Source organism: Stegostoma tigrinum, chromosome 31 (assembly GCF_030684315.1).
Source record: "Stegostoma tigrinum isolate sSteTig4 chromosome 31, sSteTig4.hap1, whole genome shotgun sequence".
In the NCBI taxonomy this organism is placed as follows: Eukaryota; Metazoa; Chordata; class Chondrichthyes; order Orectolobiformes; family Stegostomatidae; genus Stegostoma; species Stegostoma tigrinum.
The window spans coordinates 14,271,259-14,294,001 of NC_081384.1; the positions used below are offsets into that span (position 1 = coordinate 14,271,259).

At 42.4% G+C, this 22,743-nt stretch overlaps 1 protein-coding gene across 3 annotated transcripts in view; it reads right to left on the minus strand.

Moving 5' to 3' along the window:
• Nucleotides 1-6,318: 6,318 nt before the first annotated feature.
• The window catches only part of ghdc (GH3 domain containing), a 60,638-nt gene continuing 44,213 nt past the window's right edge, over nucleotides 6,319-22,743 (minus strand). For all 3 annotated transcript variants that reach the window (XM_059638872.1, XM_059638870.1, XM_059638871.1), the window contains exons 5-8: nucleotides 13,490-13,561; nucleotides 13,249-13,382; nucleotides 7,462-7,550; nucleotides 6,319-7,002 (exon numbers count right to left, since the gene is read on the minus strand). In XM_059638872.1, the coding sequence (XP_059494855.1) occupies nucleotides 6,781-7,002; nucleotides 7,462-7,550; nucleotides 13,249-13,382; nucleotides 13,490-13,561 (517 nt within the window). In that variant the 3' untranslated portion in view covers nucleotides 6,319-6,780. The remainder of the gene's footprint in view (nucleotides 7,003-7,461; nucleotides 7,551-13,248; nucleotides 13,383-13,489; nucleotides 13,562-22,743) is intronic.

Sequence of the window (22,743 nt, forward strand, 5' to 3'; positions counted from 1 at the left end):
TTCACTCAACAGGAAATTCATCAAGTATGTTATCAAGCAGAGATAAAGCGTATGGTTTGGAGGTTGGTTGCATTCTTCAGGATTTGCTGCGTACCTAGGCAATCAGAACTATCTGGCCGAAGATCCACTTTAAATGGGACATGATTTGTATTGATTTTCCTGCACGTGGGAGACTGATGAGTGAACGGACATATCGCCTGTGAGACATGATGATGTTCAGTGGCTGTAGTGGTTTGGCAACAAATGCCAACAGCAAAAGCAAGCACCCACAACGACACCCATAACACAGCACCTTTGGCAGAACCTGCTTCTCACAGCATAGTCCCTTCGGCCATCAGCAGAAATGTAGCCTGTAAAGTTAATGTGTCCTCAATGGATTGGATTTGCTACATGTCCATCTTCTTCTGCAGAAGGATAACATTACCCCACTCAGTACAAGTTAGGAATCAGTTCCTGAAGCATTCCATACATGTGTACCACACCAGATTGTCCATTTATTCAGCAAACCAATGGCTACCTTATTATCAATATTTCTGACAATGCTGTTAGTCCAAAAACAGAAACTCGGTTTCAGGTTTCAGTAATGGAATGAATCTCAACAGCCTATAAACCACCACTTTCAGAAAATGCTCAAGAATCTAGACACACTCTCTCTCTCTCTGCTCCCTCTATCAATTATACTTTTTAGTTAGAGTCATATAGTTATTTAGCTTGGGCTCAGACCAGATATCTTAAGTTAATCTAGTCCCATTTGTCAGCATTTGGCCCATATCCCTCAAGGCCCTTCCTATTCATGTACCCATCCATTTGCCTTTTGAACACCGTAAACAGCCCATTCCATATAAATACCATACTTTTTGTGCAAAAGTTGCTCCCTATATCCCTTTTAAACCTTCCCCTCTCACCTTAAACCTATTCCTTCTAGTTTTGGACTCCCCTACCCTGGGAAAAAGACCTTGGCAATTCACCCTATCCATGCCCCTCATGGTTTTATAAAGCTCAAAAGGTCACCCCCTTAGCCTCTGATGCTCCAGGGAAAATAGCCCCAGTATATTCCACCTCTCCTTAAAGGGCAAATCCTCCAATCCTGACCACATCCTTATAAATCTTTTCTGAACCCTTTCAAGCTTAACAAATCTTTCTTATATCTGTTAGACCAGAATTGAGCCTAGTATTCTAAAAGTGGCCTCACTAATGCCCTGTACAGCTGCAACATGTCTTCCGTACTCCTATTCACAATGCACTGACCAATGAAGGCAAGCGTGCCAAATGCTTTCTTCACCACCCTGTCTACTTGCAATTTCATTGACAAAGAACTATGAACCTGCACCCAAAAGCCTTTGTTCAGCAATGCTCCCCAGGCCCTGTCATTAACAGTTTAAATCCTGCCCTGATTTGCTTTACCAAAATGCAACATCTCACATTTATTTAAATTAAACTCCATCTGCCACTCCTTGGCCCATCTGATCAAGGTCCCTTTTTATTTTGCGATAACATTCTTCACTGTTCAGTACACCACTAATTTTGTTGTCATCTGCAAACTTACTAATCAAAATTTCGATAGTCACATCCCAATCATTAATATTAATGAAGAAAAGCATTGGACCAAGGTCCAATCCCATTAGAACACCACTGGACACACCACCACCCTCTTTCTCCTATCTTCAAGCCAATTTTGCATCCAACTGGCTAGCTCCCCTGGATTCCAAGTGATCTAAGCTTGCTAGCCAGTCTACCATGCAGAACCCTGTTGAATGCCTTGCTGAAGGCAACAAAGATAATGTCTAACATTTTGCCTTCATCCATCTTCTTTGATACTTCTTCAAAAAACTCAATTAAGTCAGTGCAACACTATTTCCCATGCATAAAGCCATGTTGATTATCCCCAATCAGTTGTTTCCTTTCCAAAGCATGTAAATCCTGTCCCTCAGGATTCTCTCCAACAACTTACCCACCACTGATATCAGGCTCACTGGTCTATAGTTCCCTGGCTTTTGCTTGCAGCCTTTCTTAGATAATGGCACCATGTCAGCCACTCTCCAGTCTCCCTGTGACTATCAATGACACAAATATCTCAGCAAGAGCCCAGCAATCTCTTCCCTAACTTCCAAAGTTTAGGGATACACCTGACTAGGCCCTGGGTTTATCTACCTTTATACATTCTTAGGCTCCAGCACCTCTTTTTCTGTAATATGGACATTTTTCAAGACATCACTATTTACTTCCCCATGTTCCCTAGCTTCCATGTCCTTCTCCACAGTAAACACTAATGTGAAATAGTCATTTAGTATCTCACTCATCTCCTGTGGTTCCACACAAAGACAGAGTCATTGATCCTTAAGGGGCTCTATACTCTCCCTAATTTCTCCCTTACTCTTAATGTATTTGTACAATCTCTTTGGATTCTCCTTGGCCCTATTTGCCAAAGTTATCTCATGCCTCCTTGTTGCCCTCCTGATTCCCCCTTAAATATGCTCCTGCTGCCCTTATGCTCCTCTCAGAATACACTTGATCCCAGCTGTCTATACCTGACATATGCCTCCCTCTTTTTCTTCACTGGAGCCTCAACTTTTCTAGTCATCCAGCATTCCCCGTACACAACATCCTTGTCCTTCACACCAATAGGAACATACTGTCTCTGAACTCACAGTATCTCATTTTTAAAGACCTCCCACTTCCACCCATCCCTTTACCTGCGAATAGCATCCCCCAATAAACTTTTGAAAGTTCTTGCCTAATACTATAAAAATTGGCTCTCCTCCCATTTAGAACTGTAACTCTTAGATCAGGTCTATCCTTTTCCATTACTATTTTAAACCTAATAAAATTATGATCAATTACCCTAAAGCGTTCTCCCACTGACACCTCAGTCACTTGCCCTGCCTTATTTCCTAAGTAAAGGCCAAGTTTTGCTCCTTCTCATGTAGGTACATCCGCATATTGAACAAGAAAATTTTCTTTCCACACTTAAGTTCCTCTCCATCCAAGCCCCTAACAATATGGCAGTCCTAGTCTATGTTTGCAAAGTTAAAATCCCCTATCATGACAACACTATTACTCTCACAGATGTCTGAGATATGCTTACATATTTGCTTCTCAATTTTCCTCTGACTGTTAGGGGTCTATAGTCCAATCACAATAAGGTGATCATCCCTTTCTTATTTCTCAGTTATATCCAAATAATTTTACTCAATGTTTTCTCAGGAATATAAAGAAATTAGAAAACTTCAATACTTTTGATTTTTTTTAGGTTCAGGCTCTGAAATTGAATAAGGTCAAGATATTTTTCAGGCTTGGCTTTGGAGTCAAGTTGAAGGATTTAATAAATTCAACTCTATCCTACTGGAATGACATTTGAACTTTGGGTTTCTGTTCTCCTCATGCAGTCACGTAAATTCTGACCAGTTCGAGATACAGTGAGTGTACGTGTCAAACAAAAATCTACTGTATATACTCCGTCAGTAAAACTGCTTTGCTTAGAACAATTCTATGTTGATAATAAACTGCAGGAGTTGAAAACACCTCAAAGCCCAGAGGAAACAGCTGCATAATTAAAACATGTTTAGCCAGTAAAAGACATTACCAAACCTCAATAATGTTTGCAGCTCCCTTGGTCTCATTGCTGATATGGATTTTTCATGTCAGGTATGATATGTTCTCATAATTCTACACAGACACCAAGCAACAAAGCTTTTTGCATTGCTGTAAATCAGAGAACTCCTAAGGTTCACAGCTCTGAGTAAAAAGCTTCCTCCTCATCTCAAACCCACGTTGTACAGGAGCTCGGTTTGACTGCAGCTTGAGTACTGAGGGCAGTTTTAGTTATCCAGTTTCAGGCAAGATGTAATTACCATGGAGAGAGTGCGACAAAAGTTCACCAGACTTGCCCCGGGATGGTGTGGTTGTCCTATGAAGAGAGATTGGCCAAAAGTGATTCGAAGAATGAGAGGCAATCTTTGTAAAACCTACAAAATACTCAAAAGGATAGATGACGTAAATGCAGGTAAGCTGTTTCATATGGTTGGGAAGATTCTCATGGGAAGTATAGAATTGGGGTACAATTTAAAAATAAGGGACTGAGCCACATAGGTCTGAGACGAGGAGAATTTTGCCCAATGATGAGAGCCTTTGAAATGCTCCACCACTGAGGCCTGTGGATGCTCAGTCTTTGAGTATGTTTAAGGTAGAAATTAATAAATTACTGATTATAGGGTTATATGGATGGGTTGGGTGAAAGGCAGTGAAGTGTTTGATCAGCTATGATAATGTTGAATGGCAGGGTAGGCTCAATGAGCTGAATGGCCTTCTCCTGTTCCTAATGTCGCAATACTAAGTGAGTTTTATCCATTAGTGTTGTCATCCACCCAAGAAACCTTTCAAAGTCAAAAACCTGGAATTCCCTGGCTAAGGGCATGGTGGTTCTACCTGCAACAGTTCAAGAAGGCAGCTCACCACCACCTTCTCAGGGGTATATAGGGATGGACAATAAATGCGGGCCAGCTGATGGCACTCATATCCCACGAATGAACTTAAAAAGAAGTCTCTTCCCTGATTGCTTCAGGCTCACTGTGCGTCTGTGCAATATCACAGTGGGTGGTGCTCATCATTTCCAGATACTAACCCTTTCGGTAAGGGGCCCATCTACAGTCGTGACCATCCGTTATTACAGTAACAGGAGGTTGTTTAACGCCATGTAAATTTGCACAGCAACAAGCACATTGTGCATGCCTGGGTCTGTCACATTTCTGGATTGCTGTCACACTTCAGAATAAGGAACAATCAAAATCAGTCATTTCAAATAGGCACAGCAAATGTTGCCCTGCAATTATAAATGGCTCCTAACACGAGTTAGACTATCCGCACATTCTGATTGATATCAAAAATCAAACTTAATTAAAAATATTTGAGCAAATAAATCTGAGAACTTTTACTCAATATTTGGCTTTGAATCAATTTTGGCTTCATTATGATAAAGCATGAGCTTAGTAGTGGCAAACTATACTGTTAAATGTGATAATGGGAACTGCAGATGCTGGAGAATCCAAGATAATGAAATGTGAGGCTGGATGAACACAGCAGGCCCAATGGTATCAATGTGGACTTCACCAGCTTCAAAATCTCCCCTTCCCCCACCGCATCCCAAAACCAGCCCAGTTCGTCCCCTCCCCCCACTGCACCACACAACCAGCCCAGCTCATCCCCTCCACCCACTGCATCCCAAAACCAGTCCAACCTGTCTCTGCCTCCCTAACCTGTTCTTCCTCTCACCCATCCCTTCCTCCCACCCCAAGCCACACCTCCATCTCCTACCTACTAACCTCATCCCACCTCCTTCACCTGTCCGTCTTCCCTGGACTGACCTATCCCCTCCCTACCTCCCCACCTATACTCTCCTCTCCACCTATCTTCTTTTCTCTCCATCTTCGGTCCGCCTCCCCCTCTCTCCCTATTTATTCCAGAACCCTCATCCCATCCCCGTCTCTGAAGAAGGGTCTAGGCCCGAAACGTCAGTTTTTGTGCTCCTGAGATGCTGCTGGGCCTGTTGTGTTCATCCAGCCTCACATTTTATTACACTGTTAAATGTATTTTTATATTATACATTAGATTCTAGTTCTGTCTTTATGTAAAAAAGGTAGTTATTTTCTGTTTCTCACCTGACACACTAGCCAGAAATTTGAACAAGGGTAACAACTGCCCAAAAAAATTAACTGCCCTCTAGTTAACTCTTAAGTGTCAGAAATAACTATGAAGATCTGTGTCTGCCTAATTAGACTGCACTGGTCCATAAAAGATAGGCCAAACCAGATTGGTAACTAAACAAACCTATCCTCTAGAGATTAAAATGCTCAAGCTCATCAAGGGAGACACATTATCTTAAAGGAAACCACTTTTCTATCAGCTTACAATTGTGTAATTAAGCAGTCTGCCATGAAAAAATAACTCAGTACCACAAAATTGTTGCAGATTCCAGACAATCATAGGTGAGATTCGTACCTTAAGTAGTTGAGCATTAACAACTAATAAATGGTCACAAATCAGGATTACAGAGCTGTGAGTCATTCTCACTTCAGTCAGGAACTTGGATCCAAACTCTGAGATGGTGAATTGGCACAACATACACCATACTACCCTCCGGACTGTCTGCTATTGACAGAACTGCATTTATTGCAGTTGTAGAGAAAGTCAATTTCCCTCAGCAATCCTGGACAACACAGAATTTCAAGCAGGTTGCAATGGATAAAATGCTGAAATTATAAAATCAAATTGAGTAAGTTGATTCAGTTAATCAATCACAGTATATGGAAGGTTTGAACCGGAATGGCTTTATTGCATAAGTAAAAGCAATCTCAAATATACAAGGTAATAAATTGCGATTATTTACAGTAATATTTGATTTCTCTTGAAATCTTTTAGTTCAGTGACACCCTGGGGACAGTGTCAGTCTTGTAGGATGCAAAAAGACAGTAGTTTCAGTTATTTTGAGAAGAACCAACATATTTTTTTCAGTGCAGAAGATATATGCACATATCTATATATTGTATTGCAAATAAATGTTTGCCCCATCAGGGTTAGTTCAGTGCTCTTATTGTGCCTGCACAGTTTGGTTGTTCTCAAATGCAATGGTCAATTGCTACAAGAAGCATGAACTCAATACATTGAAAAATTCAGGGAATGAGATCCATCCGTAACACAATGGTGGAGTCTTTATCCCAAGAAATAAATTAATCAGGAGAAAAACAAAGCACAATATGATAAATTTAAGAGTAATATAATGTATATTTACGAAATTACTTTTCGTTGAATGAAGTTTAAAAATTCTTTTTTCCTCAGAATACGATGCATGTTGAACTGACTGCAGGAAGTACCTACATTTGCAGTGATAAAATCCATCAACTCTTTGAAGCTGCCTGGTGCCACAATATGAACTCTCACTGGTCCAATGCTACCTTTGCGTCTAAATGACTGGTACAGCTCTGAATCCTCCTGAAGGCATTGATCCAGCTAATGAGATAGGAAAGAAGACGCCAGTACGGTGATATTTTAAAAGAATGACTGCACAGAATGATGAAACAGGTGGATTCCATCACAATTGAGGATCATTCATAGTCATCACTCAAGACAAACTTTCTATTCCAGATTTTATAGTTAATTGATTTGAGTTAAGAGCAGAATTTAAATTCTACCAGCTGCTGGGATGCAATTTTAAATCTAGCCCAGAGACGATGGCACCAGCTCCTCCACTTCACAAATAATGAGCTAACGATAGCTCCTTCATTCGGTATAGTTTTGAGCTGCTTCCTGTTGTAAATGCTTATTTTATGTGGGTTTGCTGATTTTTATATTAACAAATTTTATCATCAAACATCGGCATCCTAATAATGTCCAAAAGGGAGGAAAAATCAACTTCAACTTCAAATATGCATTAATCCTTTCCCAGGACAATAAGAAGTAGCCTCTCACCTTGTAACGCTGATCCTCTGATAAGTTTCTGACGCCTTTTATTTCAACAAAAACCTCATAGTGAGGATCTGAGCTGCCACAAAATGATCCTGAAAGAAGATATTTCAATTATCCGCAACATATGTGGCGCACGTTAGCCATGAACAGTGTTGCAACATTTTATCTTACAGTAGATAGTAAACAGCTTTAAAGTAAGGTCAAACTACCCAATAATGCAGACATTTTGTCAGGTATTTCTATCTTCAGTCATGTCCATAATTGCTGAACAGGCTGATGGAAGTCAGCTCGTGGAGGACCAGACTCTACTTATTGATTTCCTATTGGGACATTCTGCCAATAAACTGCCAAAGTTTATCAATGTATTCAGCAACATTAATTTTCCTCAATAAACAAATAAATACATAGATTAATTTAATGTTTCTCATAGGACTTAGGCAGAGGAATGTATTGGTACATGGAAGGAAAAAGAATGCTTACAACAACCCTGTCCACTTGGGTGGCCATTTTAAGGGATCTATGTATCTGCACACCAAGATCCCTCTGTTCCTCCACACTGCCAAGAATCCTATCCGTAATCCTGTACTCAGCTTTCAAATTCGGCCTTCCAAAATGCATCAGCTCGCATTTATCCAGGTTGAACTCCATCTGCCACCTCTCAGCCCATCTCTGCATCCTGTCAATGTCCTGCTGCAGCCTACAACAGCCCTCTATACTGTCAACGACACCTCCGACCTTTGTGTCGTCTGCAAGCTTGCTGACCCATCCTTCAATCCCCTCATCCAAGTCATTAATAAAAATTACAAACAAGTAGAGGCCCAAGGACAGAGCCCTGTGGAACCCCACTCACCACCGACTTCCAGGCAGAATATTTTCCTTCTACTACCACTCGCTGTCTTCTGTTGGCCAGCCAATTCTGTATCCAGACAGCTAAGTTCCCCTGTATCCCATTCCTCCGTAGAAAGCATATGGTGTTTTGGCTTTCATTAACAGGGGGATTGAGTTTAAGAGTCGTGAGATCTTGTTGCAGCTCTATAAAACTTTGGTTAGACCGCACTTGGAATACTGCGTCCAGTTCTGGGTGCCCTATTATAGGAAAGATGTGGATGCTTTGGAGAGGGTTCAGAGGAGGTTTACCAGGATGCTGCCTGGACTGGAGGGCTTATCTTATGAGGACAGGTTGACTGAGCTCGGTCTCTTTTCATTGGAGAAAAGGAGGAGGAGAGGGGACCTAATTGAGGTATACAAGATAAGGAGAGGCATAGATAGAGTTGATAGCCAGAGACTATTTCCCAGGGCAGAAATGGCTAGCACGAGGGGTCATAGTTTTAAGCTGGTTGGAGGAAAGTATAGAGGGGATGTCAGAGGCGGGTTCTTTACACAGAGAGTTGTGAGAGCATGGATGCGTTGCCAGCAGCAGTTGTGGAAGCAAGGTCATTGGGGTCATTTAAGAGACTGCTGGACATGCATATGGTCACAGAAATTTGAGGGTGCATACATGAGGATCAATGGTCGGCACAACATTGTGGGCTGAAGAGCCTGTTCTGTGCTGTACTGTCAAGACTTTCAAGACAAGTATAAAGTGCTTTATCAGGTCTCCACGTTATCCCAAAGTAATTTGCAACCAATTAATTAATGTTGGAGTGCAATTACTGCTATGTGATCAAATGTAACAGTTAATTTACACATAGCAAAGTCCCATAGGTACGGGATGAGATTAATGAACAGTCAATTTACTTCTGGTGATGTCGGCAGACGAAACAATGCTGGGCACACGTATCAAATACAGTAATACGTTTGTTACAAAAGGAGACTTTTTGACTGTATTCTAGTTCAGAGTAGTGAGCATACACAGTTAAAGTTCTATAAAAACAGTCAAGTTTAATGATTTTTATGAAAGCACTATTAAAACGTAGAAACAGAGAAATGAACTTGAATACATCTGGATTGTGCTCACAAGTGGTTTAACACGTGAGATCAAGCAAGTTCTGATTTCATTGCATTGTTTTTGGGCCTCAGTTTTACTAGTCTGTATGAAAAGCTGGAGAAAGGGCAGAGTGAATCTGAGATAGTCTGTGCACTGTTCTCTGCAGGATGTTAAAAAATTGTGGGTTTGTGGTCGTCTCATGACCTTATGATGAAGTTTGCATGTAAGGCATTTGGGTCTACAGTCTTCCAGAACTGAATTCAAGATGCCCCAGCATTTTGTGAGTTTCCGGCACAATTTCCAGCCAGTAATCTCCCCTACAACACTCCTTGCTATCTGCAACTCTTCCTCCAGATGCTCTGGTTTCCTCCCACAGTCCAAAGATGTGCAGGTTAGGTGAATTGGCTAAATTGTCCCATAGTGTCCAGGGATGTGTAGATTAGGTAGGTTATGGGGGATGGGTCTGAGGGTTGTTGTGGACTTGTTGGGCCAAAGAGCCTGTTTCCACACTGAAGGATTCTATGATCTAATTCTGGTCTCAGAAGTTCTCCCAATCTTCTTCATTCCACCATGGGTATTGTGCCTTTTGCTGCCAAAATCCTAAATTCTAGAATTCACCCCCAATCATCTATGCATCTGTTTCACGTTTTAAATTAGCTCCTTAAAACTTGACTTCTTTGACCAAATGATTGAAGATGGTACGGCCACTGACCAACGGCTAAATGCCAAACTTTACTTGCTGGCACTCCTACGAAAGGTTTTGGATCAATTTATTTCATTACGATGCTATTTAGACACAAGTTGTTGTTGGCAGTGGGGCCCATCAACATTTGATCCATATCTGCCGTACACAGCCTTGTGCTTGTAAACAGAAACAGGCTCTCATATTCTGTAGACATGTGCAACTCAACTCACTGATTTTCGTGGCCCAGTTTCAGAAATTTGACAATCCTTGTCATAGGAAAGAAAACAGTGCCCCTCATCATATCAAGTAAGAGCTGCAGAAAGGACGAGAATTGGGGCATTCTGACAGTGCTTGATTTAGGCACCAATGTCAGAGTTTGCATGGTAGTTTACTCAGAGAGAATTGGTGAGTGATTGCTGCACAGTCAGCATTGACATGAGTGCTACACACAGACAATTAAATCAGTGCTAGAAGTGTAAATGATAGAACAAAACCACAAGTTCCTACTCTTAATATAAAGGCAAAATGCAGCAGCTACTAGAAATCTGAAATATAAACAGAAACTGGTAGAAATACTCAAGGTCAGGCAACAGCTGTGGAAAGAGGAACAGAATTAATGTTTCAGGTTGGTGACCTGTCATCAAGACAAATTGACTATATCTGTGCTGACCTATAATTGATCAACATCTTCACAACCGTAGTTCTGCACTCTGCCACTGGCGAAGATGTTTGCATCTTTCTAGTCGCATCTGCAGCATTTTAATTGAACAATATAACCTAATTTGATTTGTTTTCCTTACAAAAACAATTCCAGCAGTGAACAGGGCATGAATGTGAGAGTGGGTTTATAGTCTGTTACTTTTGGGTTAAATCTCACAAATGCTCTCTTGATATTGAAAGTCTGACCTGGTCCCATGTCCTCCAAACTGAGATCACCAAATATTTGCCTTTTTGACATAACCTTGGAATCTCTTTGACTTGCTCTACAAACTGGATTGTGAATATTGCTGAAAAACAGGCAGATTTTGTCAAAGCTTTTTGTTTTGCGCAGATCAGGGAATCCACAAGAACAACAACGGGGGGAAAGAAAGCTTTTGTTTTAATATCTGTACCGTTTTGGTTGACAAGTAGACTCTGGTAGAGACACTAGCATAGAGAATGATGACTGACAGTTAAATGCCAATATTTGCTTAAATTTAAACTGGACAGGTTGACTCTGATTGTGCAAGGCATTGCCTTGAAGATGGGTGTCACCTATTTTGTCAGTTAAAACAAGTGCAACATGTGTAAATATAACTGGTCCATTCTCCACGGCAACCCCTTTACCAATCATAATCCCTCGCCAATGACTGTCACTCCCTGTCCATGCAGTGTAAAACAAAAAATTGTTCTCCTTTATTCGTACAAATGTCCTCGAGAGATGTAAAAGCTTTGTCAAAACTGCAACATTTCCATCAACATTCAAGTTCAATACAATGAAATAATTCACCAAAGTGAATAGAAATAAAAAGTGAATGACGAGTATCATACTCTCATCTCCAGATAACACACAAAGAGCAAGCCAAAATAGACCTGCACGTGGTAAAGATGCGCAGCTTAAAATAACACTGTCTTAGTTATCAGCCACAACGAGCATCTTTCATTCCAGCTCCCCCCTCAGAATCATCACGACGACACAGAAGTGGTTGACAGATTATCTTATAAACATTGCTGTGCTCCCATCATCCTCATATGTATGCTCAACCCCCTTTTGTCTAGTAAGGCTCACATTATACACATAGCTTGAAACAAGTGTCCTATTAAACCAATGATGATGGGAACTGCAGATGCTGGAGAATCTGAGACAAAGTGTGAAGCTGGATGAACACAGCAGGCCAAGCAGCATCTTAGGAGCACAACAGCTGACGTTTCGGGCCTAGACCCTTCATCAGAGCTCTCTTCATCTTCCTCTCACCCATCCCTTCCTCCCACCCCAAGCCGCACCTCTATCTCCTACCTACTAACCTCATCCCACCTCCTTGACCTGTCCGTCTTCCCTGGACTGACCTATCCCCTCCCTACCTCCCGACCTATACTCTCCTCTCCACCTATCTTCTTTTCTCTCCATCTTCGGTCCGCCTCCCCCTCTCTCCCTATTTATTCCAGAACCCTCTCCCCATCCCGCTCTCTGATGAAGGGTCTAGGCCCGAAACGTCAGCTTTTGTGCTCCTGAGATGCGGCTGGGCCTGCTGTGTTCATCCAGCCTCACATTTCACCACTGTATGATGAACTGGTTTATGTTCATCAAAGGTGAAGATGATTCAATGCTGGATAGTGGAACATTTTAGTTATTTTGACAATCACCTTCAGAACTAAGGCCATCCTAGATCTACTGCAGGACAGCACAGATATAGTCAATTCGTTTTGATGACAGGTCACCAATCTGAAACATTAACTGTTTCTCTTTCCACAGCTGTTGCCTGACCTTGAGTATTTCCACCAGTTTCTGTTTATATTTCAGATTTCCAGTAGCTGCTGTATTTTGCCTTTATATTAATTGTTTGCTTAGGAGACAAAAATGCGCCATACCCATAACATCACAGGATCGCCTCTTACTGCATGGGTAAAATTTCCAATTCGTACTCCAGACGATCTTCACTGATCAATGACCATTTAATATTAAATTATTCACAATTCTGGGCAGTGACCTAAAGGACTGAACGTGGCCACATCTAACTAGATTGATAGTGAGAGATGTGTCATAGAAAGATGCTAATCTTTCTTTCGCTCATTTGGGGTGGGTTTGTTCACTTGTGTCAAAGGTTGTGGGGTGAAAGGACTGTAACAGCCAAGTTCCTTTCGAAATGCCTTCAAAATAAATATAGCCCACCATCAAAATACTAAGGGATAACGACACAAATGAATCATGAATGAAAAATTTCAAAGGATTATGGAGAGTGGGCAGGAAAGTGGAGTTGAGGCGAAGATGAGATCAGCCACAATTGTATTGAATGGTGGAACAGACTGGAGGGGCTGAATTGTCTGCTCCTGCTCCTAGTTCTCATATTCTTAAGACCCAGGGTTTCAGACATGAGCAGACTTATAAAATTAGACAGATTGCACTAGCTCTAGATTCAACTGTGATTCTTGCACCTTTAGTTGTAGCAGATAACAAGCAGGTCACTTGTCAGTCTCTTACCTAAAAGGCCACTCTCTACACAGCAGTAATCAAGGAGCACTGCACCAGGCCACAGGCTAACAGTTCGCAGTAGTGTTTGATAGAAGGTTTCCTCCAGGATTTTCTCTCCCCTGACATTTAACAACTGGCCCAATCTGACAATGCAAAAGGAACAAATGCCTACGTTTAGAAATTCAGGAACATGATATGCAGGGACTAATGTAAATAGATGATAATGATTTTAAAAATTAAACCAAAGCACCTGTATTTAAATTCAATGACTGGGCACTGATTGTGAAAACCCACTATCTTGATGATATCCCCCATCCGATACCTGAAACAAAATCGAAACACTTCACACGTATACAAACACAGCTTGCTTTGGGCATCACATGAATGAACAGGTACATCGTTAAAGTTCGGTTTTGAATTTCACTTTTATTTAAACTTCAAAGTAAAACAATTTCATACTATTCCACCATTAGGGCATGCCCATGAACATGGGATAGTGTTGAGTCAGCCAGTTACACAGAAGAAAATAAATGGATCAAAGTGAAGAAATAAAGCCTAACTGGAACATAAATTCATTGACAGGATAATTTGCAAGCCTTGCTCGAATATTTGCAGAAAGTGGTGAGCTATGAGCTGCTGCTTTGAAGATTGCTTCTAAGCTGAGATGCAGTTGCAGAGTGCAATGAGAACGGCTGAGAGCTCTGTCCCCTCTTACACAGCAGAATGTAGAGACCGGGGTGGGGGCAGGCTCTCTTAACCTGAACAGTAAATGAGAGATAAACCACAATCTGTATCTCTGCTGAGATCTTGCCTCATTAGCGTCCTGTTGCAATGCACAAAGTCTGACACTCAGAAGAGGAACATCTTTTATTTGTACCGTGCTTTTAACTTAGAAACATGTTCCGTGGCACAGAAACCAACATTAAAGGGAAAAAAAACAATGTGGGTGAACAGGCTTGTACATCTAAGGGAGATTACAGAAATATAAAAGATGCAAAGATCTGAAGAAATTCGATTTTAAGGCTGAGAGCTTTACAAAATAATTCTGTTGAGAGACCAGAAGTCAATACTGGTCAAGGGGGACAGGGGTTATGGGTGAGTAGTGCAAATTAAGATACAAGTGAGGCATTTCAGATGAACAGACCTATAGAGGTTGGAGGAATGGAGGTCTGCAGTCAAGTGTGCAAGTAGTCAACCCTTGATGTATCAAAGTAATGGAGCTTTAGCCACAGGGAAGGCTATCGTCTAGTGGTATTATCACTGGACTGTTAATCTGGACACGGTGAAAACGTTTGGAGATCCCAGTTCAAATCCTGCCAAAGTAGATGGTGGAATTTGAATTCAATAAAAGAAACAATCTGGAATTAATGATGACCATGAATCTATTGTCAGATTATTGGAAAAAACACATCTGATTCGTTAATGCCCTTTAGGGAAGGAAACTGCCATCCTTACCTGGTCTGGCATACATGTGACTCCAGATCCACAGCAATGATCCACCCCCTCTATGAAAACTCACAGTATGACTTGTGGTAGAAGAGCAGGTGGCAACCCAAGATGACCCAGGAGGGAATCCACCCTGACCTGCAAGATCCACCTTCGTGGAAGAGAGCCAGCCCTGCATCAGAAAGGAAGGAGTTTCTAAAGGCTCAGCTCAAACATGTGGTTCGTTGTGGGTAATATCCTTCCTCAGATGGATACAGCTAGGCAAACAGTAAATATTGTGGAAATTTGGGAAATGCTCACATGTTGTTGTTAAATAAGGAATATTTTGTTAATAACATCAAGTTCAACTGCAAACCAGTTTGGTCCCTTTGTCTGACCCACTTTAGTTTGGCTAAAGTGTTTTTAATACATAAAACACTGGTCAAAGTGTTCAAAGCACAAAAAACATCATCTATAGTAAACTTGCCGGAGACTTTTTTTTGGAAGAGGATTGATGAGGGGAATGCTGGTGACGTGGTGTACATGGATTTCCAGAAGGTGCCACACAACAGCCTTGAGAGGAAGGTCATTGTTAAAAGGGCAGCAGCAATGTGCATACAAAATTGTTTGAGGGATAAGAAACGGAGCAATGGTTAATAAGTTTTTCTGGAGTGGAAGAAGTAACCACAATTTCTGAGAAGTCGGTATTTGAACCGTTGCTTTTCTTGATATGTGCAAATTATCTGGATGTTCGCATACAGGGGACTATTTCAGAGTATACAGATAATACAGCATCAGGGAGAACTGTAAGGAAGGCAGAGTAGAACTTCAAAAGGATGTTAACACATTGATGGAGATAGGTGGCAGCTGAAGTTCAATGCAAAGAAGTTGAGGTGGTATGCTTCATACAAAGAACACAAACAGACAGCCTGACAGAAAATGCAAAATTCTGAGCAGTGTGCAGCAGCAGAAGGGCCTGGGTGCATATGTACAAAAGTCATTAATGGTGGCAGGATAGACAGAGCAGTTAATAAAGCATTCAGTATTCTAGGATTTCATAAATAGGGGCATGCAATACAGGAGCAAGGAGGTTATGAAAAAACTCATACAAGATAAAGGTTGTACTTCAGCTGGAGTACTGTGCACAGGTCTGGGCACTACACAATGGGAAGGATGTGAATGCATCGGACACAGTGCAGAACAGCTTTAAGAAAATGGTTCCAAGGATCAGACAGTTCAGTTCAAAGCAAAGATTGGAGAGGTTTGATTTGGGCAAAATAGGAAGAAACTGTTCTGAGGAAGTGTCACTGGACCCAAAACGTTAATTCTGATTTTTCTCCACAGATGTTGCCAGACCTACCGAGTTTTCCAGAAATTTCTGTTTTGTTAGGTGAAACTGTTGCCACTTGGACATAGATCAAGAACCAGAGGGTATGGTTTTAAAATGTTTTGAAAATAAGCAAATGCAAGGCAAGAGAATAGCTTTTCAGAGAGCGCAGTTGGGGTCTGGAATGCACTGGCTGTAAGTGCAGTGGAGGCAGGTTCAGTTGGATCATTCAAGAGGAATTGGATTTTATTTAAAGAGAAACAAATGTGCAGGGTTGTGGGGAAAGGCAGTAGAACAGCACAAGGTTAGAATGCTCACAGAGCCAAAGCAGTGGGCTGAATGGCTTTCTTCTGCACCATAACAATTGTATGATTCTGACACCAAACCGAGGCGTCACTCCTTTGTCACACTTCCACTTCTCATTCAACTGACAAGGTCACAACAGCTTCCATTCAGCGACTTTCTACCAAGCACCAGGTATGATTCTCCCTCTCTCTGAGGCAGAGACCCAGGTTAGCTCTCTGACCTTTCTTACAACCTTCAGGAAAACAGCTCACGGTTTTTAGGGTGACGCAGTGGCTCAGTGGTTAGCACGGCTGCCCCACAGCGCCAAGGACCCAAGTTCCATTCTATCTCTGGCGACTGTCTGTGTGGGGTTTCCACATTCTCCCAGTGTCTGCACGGGTTTCATCTGGATTTTTTGGTTTCTCACAATGCAAAGACATGCAGGTAAATTGCCCATAGTGTCTAGGATGTGCAGGTTGGGTGGAGCAGCCATGGGAAATGCAGTGTTAGAGGGATATGGTGTGGGTCTGGGTGGGGTGCTCTTCAGAGGGTTGGTGTGGAATCAATGGGCTGAATGGCCTGCTTCCACACTGTAGGGATTCTATGAGTCTCTCTGTGTGTTTTCCTCATGGCTGCTACAGAGCGCATCTGCTCATATGAATCACTTCTTCTGAACTGAACCTGCTTCTGGCCTCTCCATCTATCACACTTTCTCCAAGTCATAAAAGGTCATTTTAGTAAACATTTCCACCTTTATCTGTGCAGGTAGCTTGTCAAGTCGTTTAGGTTAGTTCATAGAATTTCTTGGGAAAGTTGTTTTGACCTTCTGCTGACCCTTTAAAAATAAAGTCACTTCTGTCACAAATAAAATTTCCGCATTGTAATCTTCACTGAAAATAAGTTTATATTTCAATTTATTAGTGAACTTCACCGCCAGCTGCAGTGAGCTTTGTATCAAAGATAATAGGAACTGCAGATTCTGAAGAATCCAAGATAACGAGGTGTGGAGCTTACCTTCTCCTAAGATGCTGCTTGGCCTGCTGTGTTCATCCAGCTCCACACCTTGTTATCTGCAGTGACTTGAACCCACTCCCCAGATGGATCCGGGTTCTAATCCAGGCTCTACAATCACCCCTTGTAGAAGCTTAGTTTGCTTATTGCTTGAAAATCTGGTACATTGCAACTAAATTTCTAGGCTCAAAAACAAAGTTGCTGGAAAAGCCCAGCAGGTCTGAGAAAGGGTCACCAGAACCATAACATTAACTCTGTTTTTTCCTTCACAGATGCTGCCAGACCTGTTGAGCTTTTCCAGCCACTTTGTTTTTGTTCCTTATTTACAGTGTCCGCAGTTCTTGGTTTTTACTAGATTTCTATGCTGTTGCGTCTGTTGTTATGCCTGATCAGTATAAGTTGAGGGAAGAAAAATCACTGCCTATGACCTTGAAGTGTCACAGAATTAACCATCCCAAATCTCCCACTTGCCTTCCTGTTTACAAACAAAAGCTTAAATGAAATCTAAACTTCTCACACAATAAGACAAAGTGAGTAACTAGACTCGAAATGCAAAAAGAGATGGTGCAACTAAGTTTAATACTGCACATTCTCAACTGTTTTATGTTATCAAGGTCTTAAAAATCGTCCAGGGAACTGTAAAAAGTGTTGTTCACGTACACATACTGAATGATAATCAGACATAATTTCCTACATGGAGACTCAGAATGCTAGGTAACTCTTTAACATATGATAACAGTAGCAGTAATGAGCTTGACAGACAGCAGTGCAGCAACAAAGCTAAATACTTTAAATAAAAACACCCATAGCTCCTTTAATGGATAAAGTGATGCGAGTTGACCATTTGTAGGCCAAGCCATATGGAGCAGATGGGCCCCATACTCAAGATGCCCTCAGGTAAATTCTTGGGCACTATTGTGCACTTTGATAATGTATTATCATCGTTTAGTTTTATGCAAATACTGCATTAACTGGAGTTTCACTTTAGCATGTATGAAGGGACATTTATTGAAACTACAGTGTGATTGAATAAATAAACGAATACAAGGTTGAATAAACAACAATTCCAGCATGACTCTTCACTGTAAACGCCTTTTTAGACAATAACAGACCATAGCAGACTTTGATTGTTAAGGGCAAGGGGCTAGTGGTAGTGGAGTGGGGAGGGCAGTGATGGAAGAATAGAAATAAGTGACAGAGATAACAAAGTGTGGAGCTGGATGAACACAGCAGGCCAAGCGGCCTCCTAAGATGCTGCTTGGCCTGCTGTGTTCATCCAGCTCCACACTTTGTTATCTCAGATTCTCCAGCATCTGCAGTTCCCATTAACTCAGAAATAAGTGACCATTCTGTTTTCAGCATTTTGCAGTGATTCTGAATGAACTTGAGGGGAAGACATTGTGTCGTTCTGTTACAATTTTCTGTACAACACAACAACTCTCTAACACACACTGATGATGCTGGTGTGAAGACTGGATTTGTGAAGAGCTACTGGCAGAAGATTACATCAGAATGCATGGGATCAGTGAGCTCAGTTGGTTGGATGGCTGGTTTCTAATGCAGCACACGATACCAACAGTGGGGATTTAATTCCTGCACCAGCTGAGGTTACCACAAAGGTCCCATTTTCTCAACCTTTCACCTCACCTGAGGTGTGGTGACCTTCAGGTTAAACCACCGCCTGTCATCTCTCACTCCCTCTAATGACAGGTCTATGGCAATTTCACATCAACATGTTTTGGCTGCCTCGAGAGAAAACCATCCGTTGACTCCATCTATACTTATTGCTTCCTCAGAAAGGCAGCCAAGATAATCAGACACCCCTCTCATCGCTGTTATAATCTCTTCCAACCCCTTCTGTCAGGCAGAAGGTACAAAAGCTTAAGTATATGTCCCTCGCTATTATTAAACCTCTGAACTGAGCTCTCAAATTTCAAATCTGATGTTGATCTTGCTTTTTGTGCACCTTCTCTGCAGCGTAACTTTGTATTCCTCACTCTGTTGAATCAGCCTATGATCTTTGTAGGGTATGATCTGTCTGTACAGCACATAAAACAAAACTTTTCACTGTACCAAGGTATATGTGAGAATAAATCAAACAGGAGAAAACAGAAACCAAGGGTGCTACAGCAAAGATTGATAAACAGAGAGGGAATGGGTTGCCATGATTTTAACAGCTCCAGAGTCTCAAAATGTTTGTGCTGGTTTTTAGTGTGCCTAAGGTTCCTGCCAATGCACAAAGCACTGGGTGTGACCCTTTCACGGTGCTATTGGGTGAGACAGAGATGGACATTTTATGTAGCAACAAGAGTTTATATTAGAGCGCCACATTGTGGCTAAGACATGTACTGCAGTGTCTTACAACAACATCAAAAACCTTGACCATGTCATTGCGGCTCTGTCCAAGCTGATCTTCACTTGCATCAGATCTCATCAGAGCTGCATTTGTCAAAAAGACCAACCTTAACACAAGTTACAGACAATGTTAGACATCACAAAAATATCAATGATTCCAGATAAAGGTATCAAGAGCCAAGTATCCAAGTTCACTGGCAACACAAAGGTAGGCAGCACAGGAAGTAGCACAGATGGGTAAAGCTGCACGGGGATATTGTATTGCCCACTTTGAAATCCATCAATGACAGATAAAACTGTGTGAAAAAGTGAAAGATCGTACACTTTGAGTGTAAGATAAATAGGTCAGTGTATTTTTTAAATGGATGAGGAGAGATTTAGGAGCCAATGTGCAGAAGTCACTGAAAACTATGTACAAAACGTACCGGTAGCGGGCAGCAGTGTTTTCTCTTTCACAGAAGGAGCGGGAGCAGCGGAGGAAGTGACGAGGACCAGAGGGGCAGCCGGGAAGGAAAGCAGTGACCATACATATCAGCAAGGCGGCTAAACCCGAGATTCTACAACTGTAGTGTCTCCCACCTGCCCTCCTCCGCTAACCTAGTTAATAAGGTAAGGTTCATTCTAAACCTTCTCTAGTGAATATAAGTTTGTTATTAATTTTATAGCAACTTGAACTAAGCTTTCTACTTTAGTACTGAGTGGGTGTTCAGATAAGTGGGGTATGGATGCTAGGGCAGTTGCTTGCTCCTCTTGCAGAATGTGGCAGTTGGGAGACGTGGCACATGTCTCCGCTGGCTACATCTGCGGGAAGTGCACCCAACTCCAGCTCCTTGAAAACCGTGTTAGGGAAATGGAGCTGGAGCTGGATGAACTACGGATCATTCGGGAGGCAGAGGGGGTAACTGAGAGGAGTTTCCGGGAGTTGGTCACTCCTCAGGCTCAGGACAAGGACAGATGGCTTACAGTTAGGTGGAGGAAAGGGGACAGACAGACAGAGCAGAGATCCCCTGTGGGCATTCCCCTCAGCAATAAGTATATCATTTTGGATACTGCTGGGGGGGATGACCTACCAGAGGAAAGCCATAGTAGTCAGTTCTCTGGCACTGAGCCTGACACTGTGGCAAAGAAGGGAAGGGGGCAGAATAGAAAAGTACTCGTGGTAGGGGAATCGATAGGTAGGGGAATCGACAGGATATTTTGTGGTCAGGATCGGGATTCCCGGAAGGTATGTTGCCTCCCTGGTGCCAGGGTCCGAGACGTCTCCAATCGGGTGTATAAGGTTCTAAAAGGGGAGGGCGAACAGCCAGAAATCGTGTTACATATTGGCACTAATGATGTAGCCAGAAATAGGATTGAGGATATAAAAAGTGATTTCAGGGAGTTAGGATGGAAGCTGCAGAGCAGGACGAACAGAGTAGTGTTCTCTAGTTTACTACCGGTGCCACGAGATAGCGAGGCAAGGAACAGGGAGCGGGCGCAGCTTAACACGTGGCTACGCAGCTGGTGTAGGAGAGAGGGCTTCAGATATGTAGATAATTGGGATGCCTTCTGGGGAAGGTGAGGCCTGTACAAGAAGGACGGGTTGCATCTGAACTGGAAGGGGACCAATGTCCTGGGTGGAAGGTTTGCTCGAGTAGTTCGAGAGGGTTTAAACTAGTATGGCAGGGGGGTGGGAGCCTGAGCTGTATACCGGAGGCGAGAGTTGATGCAGGTGAGGCAGTAGCAAGAGGTAGACCAGCTAGTGGGAAGGATTTTCCTGGGAAGGAACCAAGGGATCGGTTAAAGTGTGTTTGCTTTAACGCAAGGAGTATCAGGAATAAAAGTGATGAACTTAGAGCATGGATCAGTACCTGGTGCTATGATGTTGTGGCCATAACAGAGACATGGGTTTCTCAGGGGCAGGAATGGTTGCTGGATGTTCCCGGGTTTAGAGCATTTAAAAAAAATAGGGAGGGGGGAGAAGGAGGAGGGGGTGTAGCACTACTAATCAGAGAGGGTATCACAGCTACAGAAGCTTCCATTGTCGAGGAAGATCTGCCTACCGAGTCAGTATGGGTGGAAATTAGGAACAGCAAGGGAGTAGTGACCTCTTTAGGGGTTTACTACAGGCCCCCCAATAGCAGCAGGAAGATTGAAGAAAGCATAGGTCGGCAGATTTTGGAAAAGTGTGGACGCAGTAGGGTTGTTGTAATGGGTGACTTTAACTTTCCCAATATTGATTGGAACCTCCTTCGAGCAGAAGATTTGAATGGAGCTGTTTTTGTAAGGTGCATTCAGGAGGGTTTTCTAACGCAGTACGCTGACAGGCTGACGAGGGGAGAGGCCATTCTAGACTTGGTGCTCAGAATCGAGCCGGGGCAGGTATCAGATCTTGTGGTGGGAGAGCATTTTGGTGATAGTGACCATAACTGCCTCACATTCTACATAGCTATGGACAAGGAGAGGATTAGGCAAAATGGGAGGATATTTAATTGGGGAAGAGGAAACTATGATGCGATTAGACATGAGTTAGGAAGCATGGACTGGGAGCAATTGTTCCATGGTAAAGGCACTATAGACATGTGGAGACTGTTTAAGGAACAGTTGTTGCGAGTGAAGAATAAATATGTCCCTCTGAGGCAGGCAAGAAGGGGTAAGATAAAGGAACCTTGGATGACAAGAGCGGTGAAGCTTCTCGTCAAAAGGAAGAAGGTAGCTTACATAAGGTGGAGGAAGCTAGGGTCAAGCTCAGCTCGAGAGGATTACAGGCAGGCGAGGAAAGAGCTCAAAAATGGTCTGAGGAGAGCCAGGAGGGGGCACGAGAAAGGCTTGGCAGAACGGATTAGGGAGAACACAAAGGCATTTTACACTTACGTGAGGAATAAGAGAATGGTCAAAGAAAGAGTAGGGCCAATCAGGGATAGCATAAGGAACTTGTGTGTGGAATCTGAGGAGGTAGGGGAAGCCCTAAATGAGTTTTTTGCTTCTGTCTTTACGGAAGAAACAAACTCTGTAGTGAATAAAACCTTTGAAGAGCAGGTGTGCATGCTGGAATGGATAGAGATAGAGGAAGCTGACGTGCTGAAAATTTTGTCAAACATTAAGATTGACAAGTCGCCAGG